This window comes from Aquarana catesbeiana, linkage group LG05 (genome assembly GCF_042186555.1).
Source record: "Aquarana catesbeiana isolate 2022-GZ linkage group LG05, ASM4218655v1, whole genome shotgun sequence".
Classification (NCBI taxonomy): domain Eukaryota; kingdom Metazoa; phylum Chordata; class Amphibia; order Anura; family Ranidae; genus Aquarana; species Aquarana catesbeiana.
In genome coordinates this window covers 87,155,925-87,179,061 of record NC_133328.1, presented here as the reverse complement: position 1 = coordinate 87,179,061, position 23,137 = coordinate 87,155,925, and the positions used below count along the sequence as shown (strand labels likewise).

The following is a 23,137-nucleotide window of genomic DNA, read 5'->3' as shown; positions in this document are numbered from 1 at the left end:
GAGTATTGAAGGCAGTGGTGGCAAGGGGCACATGGGTGGCATAGGAGTGCAGGTGTGGGAGGGGGTACAGTGTGCAGAGATGTTTGTGGAAGGAACACTGCTGGTAGTGGCAGATGTGTATGGTGGGAGTTCAGTTGTGGCAGAGGTATGTTGGAGGTGGGGTGGAGGGTAGTTGCAGAGGTGTGCAAGGAGGTACAGTGGTGAAAGATTTGGTTGAAGAGGAATGATGGTGTCATATATACGGTGGGAGGGAGTGTAGCTTTTACCAGAGGTGTGCTCAAGGGATGCACAGGTATTTAGGGAGGATGAAAAAGTGAATGCAAAAAGGTGTGGGATGGGGTACAGTGGTGGTAAAAGTGTGGGATGAATAGTGATAGTGATCTGCTGTAATCTCTAGCAACCAGAGAGCAATATTGATGTACAGTAACCTCTGGCAACCAACGAATAGTAACGATATGCTGTAACCTAATCGCTACCTTATCTGCTGTAGTAAACTGATTTAGAGTCTAGCTGCTACTTATTGTATGTCTCAGAGCAGGGGGGGCCAAGAAAATTGTTTCCCCCGAATTCCTAGTCTTCTCCCTCCCTTCACCAGCTGTCAAATCTGCCCGGTACCTTCTCAGTCTCCTCCTTCCCTCTGCCAACTGTCACCTCTGCCCTCATGTCTTTCCATCTCCCACCTCCTCCATCCCTCCCAACATTGTCCTCAACTCCTAAAGCCTCCTACTCTTATTCACTGCTGCAAATGAATAACTGGCTGACCATAAATTCCTTATGTTCACAGCCACCAATACATAGCCCAGCCCTCATGCCCTATCCTCTACCACCCAATTTAACACTCCAGCAGTCCCTTCCAGCCATCCAGCAACTTCCCAATGACCCTCCCATCCCCGTCCTCTCTACCTCCCACCAATCACAGCTTTTTCCATCTCAACCACCCCGCAACCCATATCCCACCCCACCCTCAAAAGACCCCCCCCCACCACCACCACCACCACCCTAAACCCAACCTCTCCCAATACCCTATCTCCCCCTCCCTACCTTTCAAACCACCCTTCTGCCTAATCTTCCTAGGCTATAGATTTTGGCAATTGGTATCGGCACTTGCACCCGGTGTTAAAAAAAAAAAAAAAAATGGTATCTGTGCATCCCTAGTGACAAGCAGAATGACAGATGACAGTGACAGGAATCAGTTTTTTCCTGCAGCGGTTTTTGCCACCAGTGAGCAGTTAGCTGCAGTCGCCGGGCCCTGTATACTGCAATGAAAGGTCACCAATTGCCACAGCTATTCGTGACTGTTCGCACACCCAGCAATTACCTGTGGTGCTCGCTGCAGAATGCACACAATGTGTAGCTGCTCAAAAAGGTGGTAAAATCAGCAGCAGTTCCTGTCATGGTCATTCACATCGGGGCTAGTCGCCTGTGCAAATGTAGCCCGACACTTGAAAGGATTGCTGCGGAAGATGCCCGACCTTAAAGAGGAATAACTGTACAAAAAGTACACGTCTTCAAAATAGGAGTTATAAAAAAAATGTTATGAAAAAAATAAAATGATGAAATATGAAAAATGTAAATGTTGTGTGTGGCATTACTGGATGATCATTATAAACAGAAGTTTGTGGAATTCTTTCCAAGCAAATCAATTGATTCTCCTTAGAACTTTAAGAAGCAAACAATACATTTCTAGCTATTCTGTAAATACATATGACAAAAGAAAATATTTGATACATTTTCATAATATTATTGCTCAAAAGTAATATTATAAAAATTCCTTTCCCAAGCTCTTTAAAGCAGAAAAAGATGACCAGCAACCTTGCGTGCAGTGAAATTGGTAGTTCTATTTTATGTAGAACTACTGCCTCCTGTAAGGTGGACAGGAGAAGCAGCAAACATTACAAATGCTGCTGAATTTCTTCTTAGTGGTGCATTCAGACCTGTCTGTTCTTGAGTGCTTTAATGCATTTTAGGTCAAGTGGTAACGTGCGTTGCATCTTAAATGGGCTGCCAATGCATAAGAACACATTAAAAAAAAAAAAAAAAAAAAGATATGCGGCTCATTTTCTAAAACAGTGCACCACAACACACAGCAGATCTACAATGCATGTGTTTCAGGGTGCCATTCAAATTAAAACATTTCACCTCTCCCCTCAACAAGTGTAAACGAGGCCTAAGGGTACTACAAAAGTTCCAAATTTCTCTACATTAGGGATGGCACACGGCACTTTTGGTTTAGGTTTTTAATATTTTTTCAAATGATTATACTCTAACTATATGGGCTTTGCTATAATATTGTGTACTTAATCACAAACCATTCAGAGGAATAAGTCTCCCATTTCAGGTGTCTTCATCAGCTTGCCAATCGTCTATGTAATATATTTCTTCTCAAAAAATTACAGTGAATTCTAGGCCCCCTTCCACTATCTCAGCGCTATGAATATATCAGATTTCATAAAAGAACTATCACAGTTGCAGTAATAAATGCTACCACTGCATACCAATAAAACCTCAGCAGCCGCTTTAAATGCAAAACGCATAACATAATACAAATTATAGCAATGGTAAAATTAGCACAAGATCAACTCAGGTGTCTATAGTTGTTATAGCAGCGCTACTATCATAAAGTCTAAGATTAGCTTTCATGTGTATACAACACACAGGGTGAAAAGCAGTTGACAGATTATGTGAGAAAAGTCCCAGAAACCACAGATGATAATCTTGCTATGTCACACAGTAAGTCTCCCCACACTGAAGTCTGTGTATCACACTCCCCTTCGAGGTTCACACTCACCAGAGGGATGGATATATCAGGCACAGATAGGTATAACACAACTGACCTCAGCATCAGACAGGTGTCACAGTTTATCATCATGTGGATTCGACTGGTTTCTGGGACAGAAAAAAGGTTTGCAGAGACCTTGTCTTATCCATTCCTTGGACTGAATACATTCAACATAGGTGCATGTCTTGGTCAACATTGATGTTGTTACTTTATTTTTTTTAATCCAAAAGAGTTTTTTTTAGTATCGAAATGGGCATAAATAAATGGCACTGCAATGCGCTATCATATGTAGAGTTACTGCAATGCATCTCACAGCAAAAGGGTTTTGGTCCTAAATCATGACGGTACAAAACATAAATGAAGTCAGAAGAAAGTGTGGAAAGCAACCGCAAGCTAAAAAAAAAAAAAAAAAAATTGCTTGCATTCCAAAATATACTCAATGATCCTGCAATTAAAACTGAAGGAGGTAACTTTTTGTTGAGCAGGAAAAAAAGGAATGGAGGAAAAAAATGAAAAAAGGGTCCATCAGGACATATTTTTATAAAGCACCATTTCTGTGGAGTTGCTTTTTTTAATTCATATGCAGCTTAGAAACATATCCCAGGTATGGATTTTATAGCATTCTTACATTGTTCCAGCTTGGGCCAATGTAAGTATGCATTTTCCATACCTGCGGTATGCAAGTGGAAGCTGGAAATCATTGTAGTAGTCTCCACTTCCAGGTTCTGTGTCAAGTCGCTTCCCTTTTGCATAGTAACCACAGGGTGCAGGGGTGCTATTCCCAGAACATCTTGCATTTTTCTTAAAGCAGAATTTAACTAAAAAAAGACAGGTAGAAATTTTATGACAAAAGATACCCTACTATTGGTCTGTTCTGTTGTAAATGCTTTTCTTTCCTGGTTCACCAAGCCGTACATGCACAGCTCATCATTACATCATCTCTCTGTGCCATAATGGTGTGCGAGTGACTTCATTGCACTCCAGCCAAAGAGTCTGAACCCTACAGGAAAAAGAGTATATGGAAGCACCAGTGACCAGCAGGAGCAGTGACAGCGAAGCGCTGGAGGAGAATGTTTGACTGGTAAGTCTGCCATTATGTGCTAATATGCTATGCATACTAGCACATTATGGGCAACACCTTCTGGGGGCCCATCTTTTTTAAATGCAGAGTTTAATTCTCTGATCAGATCAGGTGGAGAGGCGGATCGTTGACATCACAAATTCTACCTACTCCAGAGAACTCCCTGCATCATTAAGAAAAATGCAAGGCTTTCTTTGAATGGCACCCGTGCCAAGCGAGCGACCCCCTATGTCCACTACACAGCAGGGCAGCTGCTCAGCACAGGACCCAGAAGACAGTGGCAAGCACTCAAATAGCAGAGACTACTAGAGTGATTTTCAGCTTCCATAGACATCCCACAGGCATGGCATATGCATACTTACATTGGCTCAAGCTGGGCTATTGTAACTATGCTATAAAATCAATACCTGGAATTGAGTTTTAAGATATTTAGGGTCACCTTTCTTGGTTACATGGTAAAAGTAAGACAAGGGTGGAATAATAAAAATATTTTCTACTCTGTGAACATTCCCTTCGCTGTATGTGTGAAGGCCTAGGTGCTTAGATACATGGACCTTGCTAAAGAGGATGATCAAGGTTCACGTGGCCTGAACCTCTGCTTCCAAAAAGGTACATCCGAGAAGCACTGAACTTCACTGCTTATTCATACAGAACAGTAACAGTAAAGGACTCTGACTCGGTTGGCTCACACGCAAATAGGGCTCCCCTTCAAAGGGTACCCAGGAGGAGCATAAACCAACAGAGGGTGCATCAGACCAAATCAGTTTTAATGATTCACAACACAAACACGCTTTCCCTTCATCAAGGCTTAGTGATATCTGCAAATGTTTAAATCAACTACAATGAGCTATTACTAGCAGGATTCAACCACATCAAAAACCATTTTAAGCAGAAAGCATAAGATTTATCTGGTATCTACTTTCCAAGTTCAAGTAAACATTTGCAAAAATTACCAAGCCCTGATGACGGGGTAGAGTGGTTTGCCCCCCGAAATCCATTTGCTTTTTGTGAATCATTAAAGCTGTTTTAGACTCCTTTATGAATAAGGTCTGGTACTCCTATTGGCTTATGCTCTGCGGCTTCAGCAAGTTAATGTGACCAAGTGCCCTAGATCATCACACATGTAGTCAGCACTGAAAGGAGCCTGGACCAACAAAAAAAGTAATCTAACCTTCCTATTTCACTATCCATCCTAGCAAGACTGTTAGAACTGCTTCACTTCAAAATACGAGTACCTTAAAATGATTACGATTTATAGCAGATGACACGTAATTCTTAGTTATGCGAGGAATTTCTTGTATTGAACACACTGGGAAAAGTCGTAAACACAAGAATGAATGATCATCTAACTCTCAGCAATTTGAGAGATGTTGATCTCCTGCATAGTTTCAGTACTGTGCAGATTTGCAAAATGACAAAGACCTATTTAGGGCAAAATTCTCCTAAAGGACAGGAGCACTGGAAATACTCAGAGGGAATATGTCTGTATATCAGACTACAGGATGACAGGAAACAGTCTCTAGATACCCATCTTTCTTCAGCAAAGAAGAGTGTCCTATCAAAACAATACTAATATTACCAGCACACTGTACAGAGGGTCAATGGAGGATCAGTGCCACTGGAAACCAATTCTAAAAAGTTACTTTGTTTTCAAATAAAAATCTTGGACCATAAATAGAAAATACGAGCAGAATACGTACCTGCTTTTCTTTTGTATCGTGTGATGATGAAGTATGACACAATGTATAACATGGCAAACATAAGAAAGCAGATCTAAAAAGAGAAAAAATAAATAAAATGTATGGATTTTTAAAACACATATTAATATATATAACAACAGAGATCATGTTGAAAGTAAACCTGCAGTGGTTTTGTTGTAATAAAGGCTGGAGCTCATAATAGGGCCCTATATACCCCATCTTGAGTTTTCACCATAGCTTCACAGGAGCTGCAAAACCAAAGCTTTACTATTACAGAAATAACTTCAACTTGGGAATAAAAATTGTGGCCCACCCTCTACCACAGCCAAAATGTGAGGGATGCCATGGGCCAAAGAACCAATTTATTAGATGAAGTCAGTATTTGTATACTTAAAATAGTTGTGCAGATACCATAACTGTTTTTGTTTAGTGTCAGAAATGATCTTTCATACCTTTTTTACAAGGTTAAAAAGTTCTGTCATGTGACCATGCATCTCTTCTTCCTAAAAGTGGGGAGGCAGAGTTACAGGACACTGTGCAGACACACCTTGTGCCTGTATTTCATTGTCTGTTCAGCCAAGATGTCAAGGCTGTGATTGGGAAGGGGAGGGGGTGCCAGAGGCAGGCTGTGATTGGGAAGGGGGGAGGGGTGCCAGAGGCAGGCTGTGATTGGGAAGGGGGGTGCCAGAGGCAGGCTGTGATTGGGAAGGGGGGGGTGCCAGAGGCAGGCTGTGATTGGGAAGGGGGGGGTGCCAGAGGCAGGCTGTGATTGGGAAGGGGGGGGGGGTGCCAGAGGCAGGCTGTGATTGGGAAGGGGGGGGGGTGCCAGAGGCAGGCTGTGATTGGGAAGGGGGGGGGGTGCCAGAAGCAGGCTGTGATTGGGAAGGGGGGGTGCCAGAGGCAGGCTGTGATTGGGAAGGGGGGTGCCAGAGGCAGGCTGTGATTGGGAAGGGGGGGTGCCAGAGGCAGGCTGTGATTGGGAAGGGGGGGGTGCCAGAGGCAGGCTGTGATTGGGAAGGGGGGGTGCCAGAGGCAGGCTGTGATTGGGAAGGGGGGGGGTGCCAGAGGCAGGATATGTGATTGGGAAGGGGGGGTACCAGAGACAGGCTGTGATTGGGAAGGGGGGGTACCAGAGACAGGCTGTGATTGGGAAGGGGGGGGGGGGTGCCAGAGGCAGGCTATGATTGGGAAAGGGGGGGGGTGTTTAGGGCTTGGGATTTTCCTAAGGCAGTCCTGTCATGTAGCAATCACCGATGGATTATTGTTCACCAATTACCCTCAAAAGCTAGGAGGGGTCATTAGGTTCCCTGTATCATTATGAAGATGTTACGAAAGCTAGACTTGTGGCTTACACTGTAAACAGTCCAATGCTATCAGTGGCCCTCTGTATTCAAGGTAAATTAAAAGCCAGAACAGATAAGGTGCTGCTTGTAACGGTAATTAGCTGATCAGCCCATATATTCTAAAACCGGGCATACATTCAGCTTTATCAATTAAAACATGAAATATCTACATATAAGAGGAGAGATTCTACACTTTAAAAGCCAATTAAAGCATTTATAGATCAAATAGAATTATTTTCTTGCCTTTGTGCGAAGAACAAGTTGAGATTAATTTGACGGAAGCAATTCAGGGATTGTTTTATCTACATAATAATGTGGTTTTACTCGCAAGCATGTCAGCACTTTACTGGTGACAGCTGTCAGCGTATTACCTCATAATAGAGCTGGGAAGATTGGTGGAATGAATTCCCAGAGATAAACTTTCTGTCAAGCCATGCAAGCTTCATCAATCTCCAAAAGCTGAGCACGTTGGACATTATTAATTCATCTCCAGAATGGGTAAAATAAAGAGCCATAAAGAAAAAGCCACAGTTCTGAGTATAAATTACAACCGATTTTCCAATTAATGTCTTCTCCTCTGTATCTTTCTTTTATATGTAAAGAGAGAAGCCAACATCTGGTGTTGAACAGTAGAGAATTGTGCCACCAGTACTAATTAGACCACAACAGAACATCGACCAACAACCAAAAATGTCACAATATATTTTCAATATTACACCGACACAGAATGCATAAATGCTTTAGCTGCCTGTGTTTACAGTGTGCATGGAAAGCATTAAAAAAAAAAAAAAGAAAAAAAAAAAGAAATAAACAGAAAAAAATTATCTTTTTCAGCACAGCATCCCCAGTGTCCTTCTGTCCCATCTGTTCACCTCCAGATGTGCTCTCCTAACACCCTTCCACTCTTAGACGTGTCACTTCCACTCCGTCATATATCTCCACTTAAAGCAGAACTAAAATTCTGCTGTGACAAACTGCGAGCAGGCAGGCTCTTTATTGCAGGAAAGACAAGCAATGCCTCTTCTGCAATAAAATACTCACAGGTGCAGCTCAGCTTACATCACCGACACAGTCCGTGTGCCGAGATGACTGACTCCTGCGTATGTGCTGGAGTGATGTCATCCAACATCAGCTAATGAAGTCGGTCAAAGATCGGCACTTGGAAGAAGATGCTGGCGAGGGAAAGGGACCGCTGAAAGAAAGTTACGCTTAGCCCCATTTGGTACCACTTTAAAAGAGAAGTTTGGCATTTTTTTTCAAGAATCATACCTAGGTGGATGCAGCATCAGTCCGATGCTGCATCTGTCCCCTGCCTGCTCTAAGACTGCTGATAGCTCGGTTCTCAGTGCTCCGTAAGCAGAGAGCTGGTGACTGTCAGTCACCGGCTCTCTGCCTTGACACCCCCCACCTGCGCTCACTAGAACGCTGGGCTGTGGAGGGGAACGATTGGCTGGCTCAGGCTCTAAGCGGCTCACTGAGAGGCTGAGCCAGGAGTCAGTCCAGGGTTGTGGGTGGATCCCAAACATATTGTCACAATTTCCCCAGTCTTGACCAGCTCCGTCTAAACAAAACGGGTCACAGGAGTGCAAAACAGTTACATTCAAGACATGCCATGAACGATATCGGTCACAGCTGTCTGTGTTCTCAACTGAGCTGTCAAGCAATCAATGGCTGGTGTCATAGCTGATCATATGTGCAAAACCATGGCAATTGCAGATCAAAAAGAGGTCAAGATGGCAGCTTCCTTGGCTGTAAAGGATAGGAGTGTTTAGGTCCGCTTTAACTTTAAGTCAAAACCCCTCACTCACCAGTTAGCTTTTATCCCACTCCTGGTATTACATATACTATACTGATAACCTGGGTCCTCCCATTCACCTCCTGTCATCACAAGAAGCACCACACCATCATGGATGACAACGCTCTTTCCAAAAGGCATTGCCCAGTCCCCTCTATCTGCTGCATCACACAGTCTTGTCGCTTCACTTCCTGCAGATAGCTATGAGATCAACATTTTTGTAACTTAGGATTTGTGAGTTCAAATCCCAGTACACCATTATTATTGCTAAAATACCTTGAGACAAATGAGTCTTGGCTTGTAGACATCAACTGCAGTCAAAGAAATGGACTTACAAATTCCACTACCTTCTAGTTGTCAGTACTGTTGGGGCAACACGTACTAATACAATTACACAATGTGGCAAAAAAAAAAAAAAAAAAAATATATATATATATATATATATATATATATATATATATATATATATATATATATATATATATATATATATATATATATATATATATATATATATACACACACACACACACACATACACATATATACATACACACACAGAGTTGTGCTCATAAGTTTACATACCCTGGCAGAAATTATGATTTCTTGCCCATTTTTCAGAGAATATGAATAACACAAAAAACTTTTCTTTCACTCATGGTTAGTGTTTGACTGAAGCCATTTATTATCAATCAACTGTGTTTACTCTTTTTAAATCATAATGGCAACAGAAACTACCCAAAGGACCCTGATCAAAAGTTTACATACCCCAGTTCTTAATATCAGGTATTGCCCCCTTTAACATTAATGACAGCTTAAAGTCTTTTGTGGTATTTGTGGATGAGGCTCTTTATCTTCTCAGATGGTAAAGCTGCCCATTCCTCTTGGCAAAAAGCCTCCAGTTCCTGTAAATTCTTGGGATGTTTTGTATGACCTGCATGTTTGAGATCTCTCCAGAGTGGCTCAATGATATTGAGTTCAGGAGACTGAGGTGGACACTCCAGAACCTTCACTTTATTCTGCTGTAGCCAATGACAGGTCGACACGGCCTTGTGTTTTGGATCATTGTCATATTGGAATGTCCAAGTATGTCCCATATGCAGCTTCCTGGCTGATGAATGCAAATGTTCCTCCAGTATTTTTTGGTAACATACTGCATTCATCTTGCCAACAATTTTGACCAAATTTCCTGTGCCTTTGTAGCTCACACATCCCCAAAACATCAGCGATCCACCTCTGTAGGCCATCATAGGCCTTGTTGACTCCTCTCCAAATGTAGTGTTTATGGTTATGGCCAAAAGGCTCAACTTTGGTCTCATCACTCCAAATGACTTTGTGCCAGAAGGTTTAAGGCTTGTCTCTGTGCTGTTTGGTGTATTGTAAACAGGATACTTTGTGGCATTTGCGTAGTAATGGCTTTCTTCTGGTGACACGACCATGCAACCCATCTTTCTTCAAGTGCCTCCTTATTGTGCATCTTGAAACAGCCACACCACATATTTTCTGAGTCCTGCATTTCACCTGGAGTTATTTGTGGGTTTTTCTTTGCATCCCAAACTATTTTCCTGGCAGTTGTGCCTGAAACTTTAGTTGGTCTACCTGACCGTGGTTTGGTTTCAACAGAACCCCTCATTTTCCACTTCTTGATTAGAGTTTGAACACTGCTAATTGGCATTCTCAATTCCTTGGATATCTTTTTATATCCCTTTCCTGTTTTATACAGTTCAACTACCTTTTCCCGCAGATCCTTTTACAATTCTTTTGCTTTCCCCATGACTCAGAATCTAGAAATGTCAGTACAGCACTGGATGAAAGATGCAAGCGTCTGTCAGGAGTCCAGAAACGCACTGACCTTTTATACACACACACTAATTACAAGCAAAACAGATCACAGGTGAGGATGGTTACCATTAATAGCCATTCAAACTCCTTTGTGTCAACTTGTGTGCATGTTATCAGGCCAAAATCACCAGGGTATGGAAACTTTTGATGGGGGTCATTTGGGTAGTTTCTGTTGCCATTATGATTTAAAAAGAGTAAACAAAGTTGATTAATAAATGGCTTCAGCCGAACACTAACCATGAGTCAAAGAAAGGTTTTTGTGTTATCATTCATATTCTCAGAAAAATGGCCAAGAAATTATAAAATCTGCCAGGGTATGTAAACTTATGAGCACAACTGTATACATTTTTTTATTATTATTAATAATAATAATAATAATAATAATAATAATAATAATAATAAGGGGTTACTCTGCTAATAACACCCTATTCCTCCCAGCTGCTTAAAGTGGAGCTCCACTTGTCTGCCCCCCCCCCCCCCCTCCACTGCCACAGTTGGCACCTTTTGGAGGAAGCGGGTACCTGGTTTTGACAGGTACCCGCTACCACTTTCGGCCCCCTCCTCCTTCCCCCGGAAGCTGGTCCATTCACAAAGCACAGTGCGCTTTGCACATGCACAGTAGGAAACCGGCTGTGAAGCTGCAAGGCTTCACCTGCTGGTTTCCCTTAGTCAAGATAGCGACGTGAGCACTCGATAGCCAATTAAAAAAAAATCTGCTTGGACGAGGAATCTGCTGGATTCCTGGACAGATAAGTAACCTAAAAATAAAAGTCATCAGCTACAGTATTTTTTCTGAAGGAGCCTGGAGCTCCCCTTTAAGCTGGTCATACGTTGATTGAAATTCGGATAATTCAGCATGGACCAGCCGGAATTTGGATTCATGTGTGGTGACCCTGTCCGTATTATCTTGCTCAATCAGTCCTGCGGGCAGAATCCTGTGGCACTGATCTGTGTATTCTGATGACGGGGAAGTCTCCCATAAAAAAAAAAAAAAAAAACACCTAACATATTCCTCCATCCAGAATCAGAATACTGACAATTTTCCACTTGACTGACCTCATAGTCAACTGTAGCCAAAATCAAAGCAAACCTTTAGCCCGGGTTCACACCTAGCAAATTAGATGTGCGTTTCCCCACATCTAATTCGCATAGTAGGAGAATGTAACTGGCTCCCTATGGAGCCGGTTCACATATCTCCGGGGCGGCTGCGGAGCGCACTGCACAAAAACGCTGTGCGTCTTTGGCTCCGTTTCAGGGCCGAATTCAGGCATAGAATCGGCCCTGATTCATCCCTGAAACGGGGAACAGGGATGCATAGCGCTCCTGTGCGATCCGCAGCCCGGTATAGTGTGAACCCGGGCTCAAGAAACAAGAGGACTACCTGCCAGCTCCACATTACCAGACTGATTGTAATGTAATCTGAAAGGATGTGGAACCTTCCAATGATCTTCAGTATGGATAGCAATTTAATTTTTACATCACTTTTACTTTCTGTATTGACAAGCCTCCACAGTTTGGCTGTTTCTTAGCAATGTTTGCAGTGGCTGTGTGTGAATCATACAGTGTACACTTGGGAGAGATTACACACATTAGGGAGATTAGCAAGAACCCAAAAAGAGCCTATGAATCTGTATGAGCATGCTGTACTAATGTAACTGCAAGCTACTATTTGTTTTTATGTAACTGTATTGAAAACACATTTGTGTTGAATCATATCTGGCACACACATTTATCAAGGGAAAAAAACCACAATAACTTCATTAATCGCAGGAGAAATAATGTATCAGGTTTTTTCTACTTTGAACACAGCAGGAAGACAGACAAGAACTTTCTCTCAGGCTCAATTTCAGATTCAGGCAAAAACTCAGTTTGGCATTGGGTCCTTTGGGCATGTTAACCTTTTCATACCAGCAAATTAATTTTTGCCATTATTAAAGTGGAATTCAAGGCTTAACCCTAACTATTCTTAAAACTGTCCCCTACCCCGTCCTATGCTTACAGAAAGAAAGATCTGCATACTTAAATATTTTCAGCCCACTTCGGTCCCAGCTACACTGCAGGGGAGAGGAGAAAGTGCTCCAACAACAGATAGTAAAGCCTGAAGCAGTGACATCATCCATAGGCTTCAAAGATCCGTGTGTTGTCAGCGCACCCTCCTCTCCACTACAGTGCTGGCCACATGACCGGACCAGAGTGGCCTGAAAATAGGTAAATACACAGATCTTTCTTACACAGGTATAAGTTTTGTAGGGGGTAGGGAACAGTTTTAAGGGTAGTTGGGGTTAAAGTAGAACTATAGGCAAAACTTTTTTTTTATTTTGGATAGAGTATAGGGAGGGTTATAACCCCTGTCAGATTTTATTTTCGCCATCTGTGTCCCACTGTGGAGGTTTCTCTTCACTTCCTGTCCCATAGCCAAACAGGAAGTGAGAGGAAATCCCTGCAAATTAAGGGAATTCCTTGGGGACCCCCAGCTCACCAGAATTAGTGTCCCCATTGGAAGATTTCCTCCCTATTACTTTTCTGGGGACAACCCAAAATTTGTGATTTCTTTTACTTTCAATGAAAATGGTAAACAGCACAAATAGAGAAGGTGAATCTCATTAATGGAGGAACAGACATCAGCAATAAAAACTGACAAGCATTCTAATCCCTCTCCAGTCTACCCAAAACTAAAACAAGTTTTGCCTTTAGTTATACTTTAAGTCTGGAATTCCACTTTATGTAAAAGGGAAACTATAATGGTTTTGGGTGTGTTTTTTTATGTTTAGAAGTTTTTACACTTTTTTATGATTATTTTTATCATTTACAGGCAGTCCCGAGTTACGAACGACTCCTACTTACGAACGGCCTCAAATGCCGGCCACTTGTGCTTCACGCTAGTCCTGGATACCTCCGGACACATCCCATACTGCAGTACTACTGTACATGTACTGCATGGCCAGAAGAGCCCCAGATAATATAAAAAGTGCCCAGAACATCCCACATCCATGCACAGGCGGATGTTACACTTACGAATGCAGTGTTCCGATCGAAAGTTACACTTACAAATGCAGTGTTGCGACTTACGAACAACTTCGACTTACAAACAAACCTACAGTCCCTATTGTGTTCATAACTCGGGGATTTCCTGTGTTGCTTTTTCAGTACAGCTCAGTATTGTAAGGAGGAAAGGCTCAACTGGTAGGGGCAGCAGTAAACCATTTAGGCCTCATGTACACTGCTGCTGGTAAAACGGATGTTTAGGAGCAGTTGGGCATTTTTTTCAGCTGCCCCTGAACTCTCCTCTATGTTATCTTATCAATACATGTACACAGGGTCCTTTACAGTCATTTCTAGGCAGTTGAGTTTAGAAGCATTTTTTTGGAATGCAAAAAAAAAAAAATGCGTTCAGGGCCGATGTTCAGAGACATTTGAAATGCCAAATGCCTGTAACAGTTTGTAAACGCGGTAACTCGCATTTAGCAGTGTTTCGTTTACAGGCATTTTTAAAGGAGATACATTTTTTGACTATTTTTTTTAGGCAGTTGCATTTAACCTTGTTTTTCCAGAAGCATAAAAATGGGTTCAGACGTAAAAGTTTTCCACATTTCAGACGCCAAACGCGGCTAAACGCCGGTACCGCATTTAGCCGCGTTTGCATTTATAAGTGTTTTTAAAGGAACCCTATTTTTTGGACCAGAAAACACAGAAATATGATGGTAAACTGCAGCAGAGAATGACATTTTGCAACCCCAATTTGGGGCCCCATATGTCGGGGCCACTTGGTGCTAGGAACCCCAAATTTGGTGTGCAAAAACAGTGGAACTAGCACGACAACATATCTAAAGTTGGGGTTCCTAGCACCAAGTGGCCCCGAGTAACTGGACCCAAAGTTGGGTTGCAAAATGTCAGTCTCTGCTCTGCAATATGTTCAATATGGGATCCATTTAAAAAAAAAAAAAAAAAAAAAAACAGAAAGAGAGGCAAATGCAAGTATACAACTGCTCTTTCTGCTGCTGCTGCTCACTCTGATCAAAATGGCAGAAATAGTTAAAATTTATCATGCTTTCTGAGCTTGGGGAGGGCCTTTGTTATCTTAACTAAACGCTTCTAGACGTAAACGCAGCTAAACGCGGCAAAACGGGCATTTCTAAACGCCGGTTTCAGCTTTTAAAAACATGAGTTCAGCAGAGTTTGCACCAGCGTCTCGTGTGCATGAAGCCTAAGGCTGCATTCACACTACAGCGCTTGGAATCGCGGGCAGATTTGTCACGAATATGCCCGTGATTTGACAGTGCTGATGCGTGAATGACAAATTGTGGGACTCGCATTTGAGATGCCATTCATTTGAATGACACTTCAAATCGTGGTAGGGGTCAGCCACGATTGTCGCACGGCAATCCGCATCGCAGGAAGCAAGTCGCCCCAAAAAAAAGTTCAGGAGCTACTTTGGGGAGACAGGTTTCCCGCAGATTGCCACGATTGCAGCGCAAATTATCGCTCAATTGCGGCAGACCCACACCGTGATTTGAGGCGTCATTCAAATGAATGAGGGCGTTTGGCAGGAAATGAGGAGGCATTGAACCGGCAGCGCAACAACGTTAATCGCACATGGTTTTATCGTGCAATCCTATGCAGTTAATTGGGTTGTGCTGGGGGGATACTTTCTATCGTTTTGAATTCACCACAGTCCAGCCATATATCAGGTCTATTACCATACTGATTGCAATGTAATGTGATGAGTTGGCAGACGGCCTTCTTGTGTCTTGAAAGTTTGCCATGTATTCGACTACAGTCGACAATGAGAAGCTACAGCATGTGAATACCTTTGTCCGCTGCCTAGACAGCTTTAGCGGGAGTGGTGGGGGGAGGGTGTCTGTCATTGAAACACAGCTCAGATGCACGTTTTTACCACCCCCAACCATAAATGTAAATATACCCATAGTGTTCTGTCAGCAGTCAGCTGTTCAACCCGCAAAGAGAGTGAAAGGGAGAGTCCTGAGCATCCGACAGCTTACATCTATAAAGGCCTGTGGACAGCTGGGACTAACAATGAGAAATGGAGGCTTCAGTCCACCCAAAGCTCTATAAAGTCCCCAAGGCTCCAGGACCCAGACCAGAACATATTAAGATTCTCAGAAAACAGTCTGTTTTCTCAGCATCAGTCACGGAACCTGGAGACCGTCATGTGTAGGTAAGAAACCTAGGTGACATCTACACTGACCACAGTCCTCTCAGCCTGTGCCTCACATTCTATACATTTTTTGGTTTTACAAGTAAACATTTAGTACAAAAAAAAAAAAAAAAAAAGGGGGGGGGGGAGAGAGTACACCCTCGGGGGGAATTAAAGATTGGCAAACAGAAAAAAAAAAGTGTCAATTTAAAAATGCACACTTATTTGACACTTTATATGCCGAATAAATAAAAGTATTGCATGAGAATGGTGTGCTGTTCACTATCTCCTCGCTGCTCCCTGCTGCCCACTCCTTCTTTACCACAGTATTTACATCACTCTCCTATTTAATGGTGTATATTTTAAAACTATTTTAAACTTGGAATACTGCCACAAGTGCCTTTTTTTTTAAACACACTATCTAAGAATAATAGAAACTGCTGCATACCACATTTAAAGGGTAACTACACTTTTGTTTTGTTGGAATATATTATATATACACATGATAGATATAGATATAGATATATTTGGGTTTTTTTGCTGCTACTACTGCTACTAATAACATTATTATTAATATAGCGTATACAATTGCTACACAAGCCATATTGTAATTGAATGTTATTAAAAATGACCTTTCCTTCTCAATCTGCGGTGCTATCATTTTTGGTAAAATGCAAAATGACGGCGAAATCCCAATCTGCCCCAATTTTTTGTCTTTGAAGATCCAGTGGTCTGGACAAAATCGGGATTAAAAAGGTTGGCGATGTCACCACAAATGGGCAGCTGAAGTCCTTTGATGAACTGAAATCTCTACATCAGTTGCCAAATACCTATTTTTTTTTCCCGCTATATACAGCTAAGACACGAATACCAAACACAGTTTAACCACTTCCCGCCCGGCCTATAGGAAAATGACGGCCGGGCGGTAGTTCAGTTATGCTGACTGGGCGTCATATGATGTCCTTCAGGATAACAGCCGTCGCGCGCACATGGTGGCGATCGGTGGTGCGGTGTGTCAGTCTGACACACCGCTACACCGATCTCGGTAAAGAGCCTCCTTACCACGTGATCAGCCGTGTCCAATCACGGCTGATCATGATGTAAATAGGAAGAGCCGCTGATCGGCTTTTCCTCACTTGCGTATGACAGACGCGAGTAGAGGAGAGCCGATCAGTGGCTCTCCTGACAGGGGGGGCGTCAAACAATCAGCGCAGGCCCCCCTCGGATAACCACACTGGACCACCAGGGACACCACTAGGACCACCAGGGAAGGGGGCAACATGTGGATGGCCAGGTATGTACCCCATGGCCATCCACATGTCCAAATGAATGCCCAATCTATGCCAATCAGTGCCCACAAATGGGCACTGATTGGCACCAGTATGTACTATGAGACATCAGTGATGCCCAGCAATGCCACCCACCAGTGTCATCAGTGCAACCCATCAGTGTCCATCAGTGCCACCTAACAGTGCCCATCCATGCCCAGTGCCCACCTTTCAGTGCCACCCATAAGTACCCATCAGTGCCGCCTACGAGTGCCCATCAGTGCCGCATACCAGTGTCTCCTATCAGTGCCCCATCATCAGTGCCACCTCATCAGTGCCGCCTTATCAGTGCCCATCATTGAAGGAGAAAACGTACTTATTTACAAAAATTTTTAACAGATACAAAGAAAAACTTGTTTTTTTATTTGTTGCGCAAAAAATAAAAATTGCAGGGGTGATTAAATACCACCAAACGAAAGCTATATTTGTGGAAACTAAAGGATAAAAAATTTGTTTGGGTACAACGTCACATGACCGCACAATTGCCATTCAAATTGCGACAGCGCTAAAACCTGAAAATTGGTCAGGGCAGGAAGGTGTCTAAGTGCCTGGTATTGAAGTGGTTAAACATGTAAGGGTCTCGTTCTGTCTGACCTTAAATCCATGCTAAGGGAGTTTGATCTCCGGAAGCCCCCATCTATTATCTAGAAGTATCTTTTCCCTGAGACTGTTCAGCTCATGAGTGTGTGTAGAGCTAGGTGTCCCCGATTTGGACACGAAAGATTGGGAAGACATCCGGGATGCACCCTTTACCAGACTAATCTTGGCCCATGACCAACTGATCCACTACAAATTCCTGCATCGAATAAACATGACCCCGGCGAAGATAGGCAGAATTTTTGGTTCAGTCACCTCTTCTTGCGGACGTTGTTCTGCAGGGGGGCTGACTGTATGCATATCTTCTGGGATTGTCCTGATATACAGAAGTATTGGAAGGATGATTTGGCTCCTACTACAGCTATATGGACCTTACCTACTCTATTATTTTTTCATGCTAGCAAAGCATAGTTTGGTCTTGGAAGAGTTCTACTCCTCCATCAGTAGAGTCCTGGAAGGTTTCAGTGAATAGGGCCCTACCCTTTTATAAAGTCACATATCTGAACAGGGGGGCGCTTCTGAAATTTGATAGGGTCTGGGGCAGATGGTTGGCTTCGCCTCTTACTGTAACAGACTAATTTTAACAGTTTGTTAATGTTATCCTTTATGTTCCATGAGACTTCCTGATATGTACCTCGTCACCTCCGACAGGGGAGGTTGCTGGGATTTCAGTAAAATTATATGGTGGGACACACAAACTATATTTTCTGGAGAGTGGGGGTAGTTTTTTCGCATGGATCCTCATGCCTTTGGTTGCTTATGGGAGGGGGGGGGATTGTTTCTCTTCTAAAAGGCGGTGTGGATCAGGTTGGCAAGCTTCACAAGCAATGTTCATGTACATGTCCAATGTTATGCACTTCTTTTTTATGTACTATAGGTTTTGTTTTATTGGCACATGTATTGTGGTGAGTAGTCCTTGAATGCTTTATTGAATACTATATGTGTTATTGAATACAAAAATAATTTAATATGACACCCTAGAGCAGGGGTAGGCAACCTTGGCCCTCCAGCTGTTTTGAAACTACAAGTCCCATGAGACATTGCAAGACCCTGACAATCACAGGCATGACTCCTAGAGGCAGAGGCAGGATGGGATTTGTAGTTTCACCACAGCTGGAGGGCCGAGGTTGCCTACCCCTGCCCTAGAGGTTCTATTTGTGTAAAGAACGCCACCAGAAAAGCCAATTCCTGTTTGTGTGATTGGCTCACGGATTTTCGCAGAAGTCTGTACTAAGATACAAGTCAGATTCTAGGCATCTTCTACAAATAAATAAATAAAAATATGTAATCCATGCCGGTACATGAAGTTTACTCAGTAGAACACTGCAAGTGCATCAGCTGGTTTATAGATAAGTCACTCCCATTCAGAATTAGTATCCAAAGAGGAACAAACAACTTTTTCTTTACAGCAGAAGCAGGTAGGAATCTGTAACAAAGTTTAATAAAACCCTTGCAATGTCTATAGATCAACTAGAGGGGATTGTACTTTTCTCAGCAAAATTGGAGTTACTCTTTAACTACTCGCCGACCACGCTCTAGTCGAATGACTGCTACAGTGCAGACGGTTAGTTCTGGGAGGCCGTCATATGACGGCCTCCCGTGATTGCGCCCGGTGGACACTGCTGATTACAGATTGAGGTAAAGAGCCATTCAGCGGCTCTTTACCACGTGATCAGCTGTGTCCAATCACAGCTGATCACGGATGTACAGTAGAAATAAAAAGTCTACACACCCCTGTTAAAATGTCAGGTTTCTGTGATGTAAAAAAAAAAAAATAATAATATTATTATTATTATTAATATATGAGACAAAGATAAATCATTTCAGAACTTTTTCCACCTTTAACTGCTTGCCGACCACAGCATGGACATATACGTCGGCAGAATGGCATGGCTGCGCAAATGGGCATACCTGTACGTCCCTTTAAATTTGCCGCCATGTGGTCATGTGCGCGCCGCCGCCAGCGGCGCACGCGCAACCCTGCCGCGGGCTCCACGAGTGTGATTGCGGGTCCCGCGGACTTGATGTCCGTGGGGATACCCACGATCATTTCACGGAGCTGAAGAACGGGGAAATGCTAATGTAAACAAGCATTTCCCCGTTCTGCCTAGTAACAGGACACTGATCACAGCTCCCTGTAAATCAGGAACGGTGATCAGTGTCGTGTCACACGTAACCCCTCCCCCTACAGTTAGAATCACTCCCTAGGACACACTTAAACCCTGCAGCGCCCCCCTCCTGGTTAACCCCTTCACTGGCAGTCACATTTACACAGTAATCAGTGCATTTTTATTCGCACTGATAGCTGTATAAATGTGAATGGTCCCAAAATAGCGCCAAAAGTGTCCAATCTGTCCGCCATAATGTCACAGTCACGAAATCGCCGCCATTACTAGTAAAAAAAAAAAAAAATATAATAAAAATGCCATGAAACTATCCCCTATTTTGTAGACGCTATAACTTTTGCGCAAACCAATCAATCTTAAATTTACACAGAAAGACCGCCCCGCTAGCGGCCGAATAGCGCCGCTAAAACGATGGTAAATCGACACTTTACTGCTGATGCCCCCTACAGCTCAGTGTGAAAGGGCTCTAAGGGTCCGATCAGGTCCGCCTGAAAAACTGACAAGCGAACCTGATCAGACAGCCCGTGTGAAAGGGCCAAGCAGGGAGATGACAAATAAATTCATTTTAATTAAGAAAAAAAATAAACAAACAGTTTTTACTTAAAAAAAATAAACAAAAATAAAAGCTATTACAAAAAAAATTATTATTATAGCAAAAAAATATTGCTTTTTTTTCAAAATTGTCGCTCTTTTTTGTTTATAGCGCAAGAAAATAAAAACCGCAGAGGTGATCAAATACCACCAAAAGAAAGCTCTATTTGTGTGGAAAAGGACGTCAATTTTGTTTGGGAGCCACGTCGCACGACCGCGCAATTGTCAGTTAAAGCGACGCAGTGCCGAATCGCAAAAAGTGCTCTGGTCTTTGGCCAGCCAAATGGTCCGGGGCTTAAGTGGTTAATGTGACCTACAAACTGTACAACTCAACTGAAAAACAAACTGAAATCTTTTAGGGGAGAGAAGTATAAATAAAAATCTAAAATAATGTGGTTGCATAAGTGTGCACACCCTCTTATAACTGGGGATGTAGCTGTGTTCAGAATTAAGCAATCACATTCAAACTCATGTTAAAGCGGGGTTCCACTCAAATTTTTAACTTAATCTTACCCCCTTCAGTTAATTGCATAGATGTTGAAATGCCGCATGAAAATTTTTTTTATCGCTGTAATTACCTTTATATTGTACTTTATTGTGGCACTTCCTGTCTCTCCTCCCATGGAAGTAGGCGTGTTTATTGCCTTTCCCCGGCGCCGCACTGTCTCCTGGGAGCTTAGTGTCAGGCTTCCCAAGATTCAGTGCGAGACAATGATCATGCTTGTGAACAAGCTGTGAATGAACAGCATTCACCACATCCAGGAAATCAATGCTTGTGGGCTTCACATGCCCACAAGCAAGATGGAAACAGCCAGCATCACATTTTTAAAGTTATTCTTCAGTACGAAAACAGACAGAGGCGGAAATATTACACCCAAACTGTGAGTATTATTTTGGGATTAGCAAAGTGTCTCAATGACCTTAAAAAAAAAAAAAAAAGGGATTGGTCACCGGACTCCCACTTTAAATAGGAGTCAGCACATACCTGCCGTCATTTTATTGATTAACCCCAAATAAAGTTCAGCTCTTCTAGTAGGTCTTTCTTGACATTTTCTTAGCCGCATCCTACAGCAAAAGCCATGGTCCACAGAGAGCTTCCAAAGCATCAGAGGGATCTCATTGTTAAAAGGTATCAGTCAGGAGAAGGGTACAAAAGAATTTCCAAGGCATTAGATATACCAAGGAACACAGTGAAGACAGTCATCATCAAGTTCAGAAAATATGGCACAACAGTAAGATTACCAAGAACTGGACATCCCTCCAAAATTGATGAAAAGACAAGAAGAAAACTGGTCAGGGAGGCTGCCAGGAGGCCTACAGCAACATTAAAGGAGCTGCAGGAATATCTGGCAAGTACTGGCTGTGTGGTACATGTGACAACAACATTGCGTATTCTTCATATGTCTGGGTTATGGGGTAGAGTGGCAAGACGGAAGCCTTGTGTTACCAAGAAAAACATCCAAGCCCCGCAAAATTTTGCAAAAACACATCTGAAGTCTCCCAAAAGCATGTGGGAAAATGTGTTATGGTCTGATGAAACCAAGGTTGAACTTTTTGGCCATAATTCCAAAAGATACATTTGGCGCAAAAACAACACTGCACATCACCAAAAGAACACCATACCCACAGTGAAGCATGGTGGTGGCAGCATCATGCTTCTGGGCTGTTTTTCTTCAGCTGGAACAGGGGCCTTAGTCAAGGTAAAGGGAATTCTGAACAGTTCCAAATACCAGTCAATATTGGCACAAAACCTTCAGGCTTCTGCTAGAAAGCTGAACATGAAGAAGAACGTCATCTTTCAGCATGACAACTGCCCAAAGCATACATCCAAATCAACAAAGGATCGGCTTCATTAGAAGAAGATTGAAGTTTTGGAATGGCCCAGCCAGAGCTCAGACCTGAATCCGAATGAAAATCTGTGGTGTGATCAGAAGAGGTCTGTGCACAGGAGATGCCCTTCCAATCTTACAGATTTGGAGTGTTTTTGCAAAGAAGAGTGGGTAAATATTGCCAAGTCAAGATGTGCCATGCTGATAGACTCATACCCAAAAAGACAGAGTGCTGTAATCAAATCAAAGCGGGATTCAACAAAGTATTATGCCGCGTACAGACGATCCGACATTCCGACAACAAAATCCTGGATTTATTTCCAACGGAGCAGAGAGAATTCTTTGCATAGAAAGAATTGTGAAACACTTTAGTCAAGATCGCGATAAGGATTCTTGACGATTAATTGTGCAACTCTACTAGCCAGTGGACTATGCCGAATGGAATATCTGGTGGACTTTATACATTTTGCTTGATTTTATCCTTCATTTGTGAGTATGTTTTATACATATTTAAATAAACAATTGTCGCAAAGATAATGTGCTAGGCTGGTACGCCCTCTGTTCCTTTTCAGAGTACAACTTGGGTTTCCCTGACCTGTCTGGAGTGGCAGCACAGCCAATGTGGGGGGCTAGACTCGTGAAGACACTTGTTTTCCCATTAGCCACACAGCAATTTCTCATGATATCATCAAGACCAATGCAGTGTCCATAGCTGTGCATTGCATGTGATGACAAGGAACAGTCCACTGTCAGAGCGTGGGGGAGCGCAGTGGAGGATTACATAAGTAAAAGCATTTCTCCTCTTCTCTAGACAAAACAAGCAAATAAGCCTTGCAGTGGGGGTGTAGTCCCATGGCAAGGGATAATTGTTAAAAAGTTTCTCAGAGTTGGTCTTTAAAGTGGAGTTCCACCCAAAAAAATGGAACTTCCACTTTTTGGAATCCTCCCCCCCTCCGGTGTCACATTTGGCA

The 23,137-nt window shown here is 42.8% G+C and overlaps 1 protein-coding gene across 1 annotated transcript in view; it reads right to left on the bottom strand.

The window, feature by feature from the left end:
• LMBR1 (limb development membrane protein 1) overlaps nucleotides 1-23,137 on the bottom strand; it is a 251,126-nt gene that overhangs the window by 215,028 nt on the left and 12,961 nt on the right. Inside the window, exon 2 of the mRNA XM_073629939.1 lies at nucleotides 5,561-5,633. Within this exon, the coding sequence (XP_073486040.1) occupies nucleotides 5,561-5,633 (73 nt within the window). The remainder of the gene's footprint in view (nucleotides 1-5,560; nucleotides 5,634-23,137) is intronic.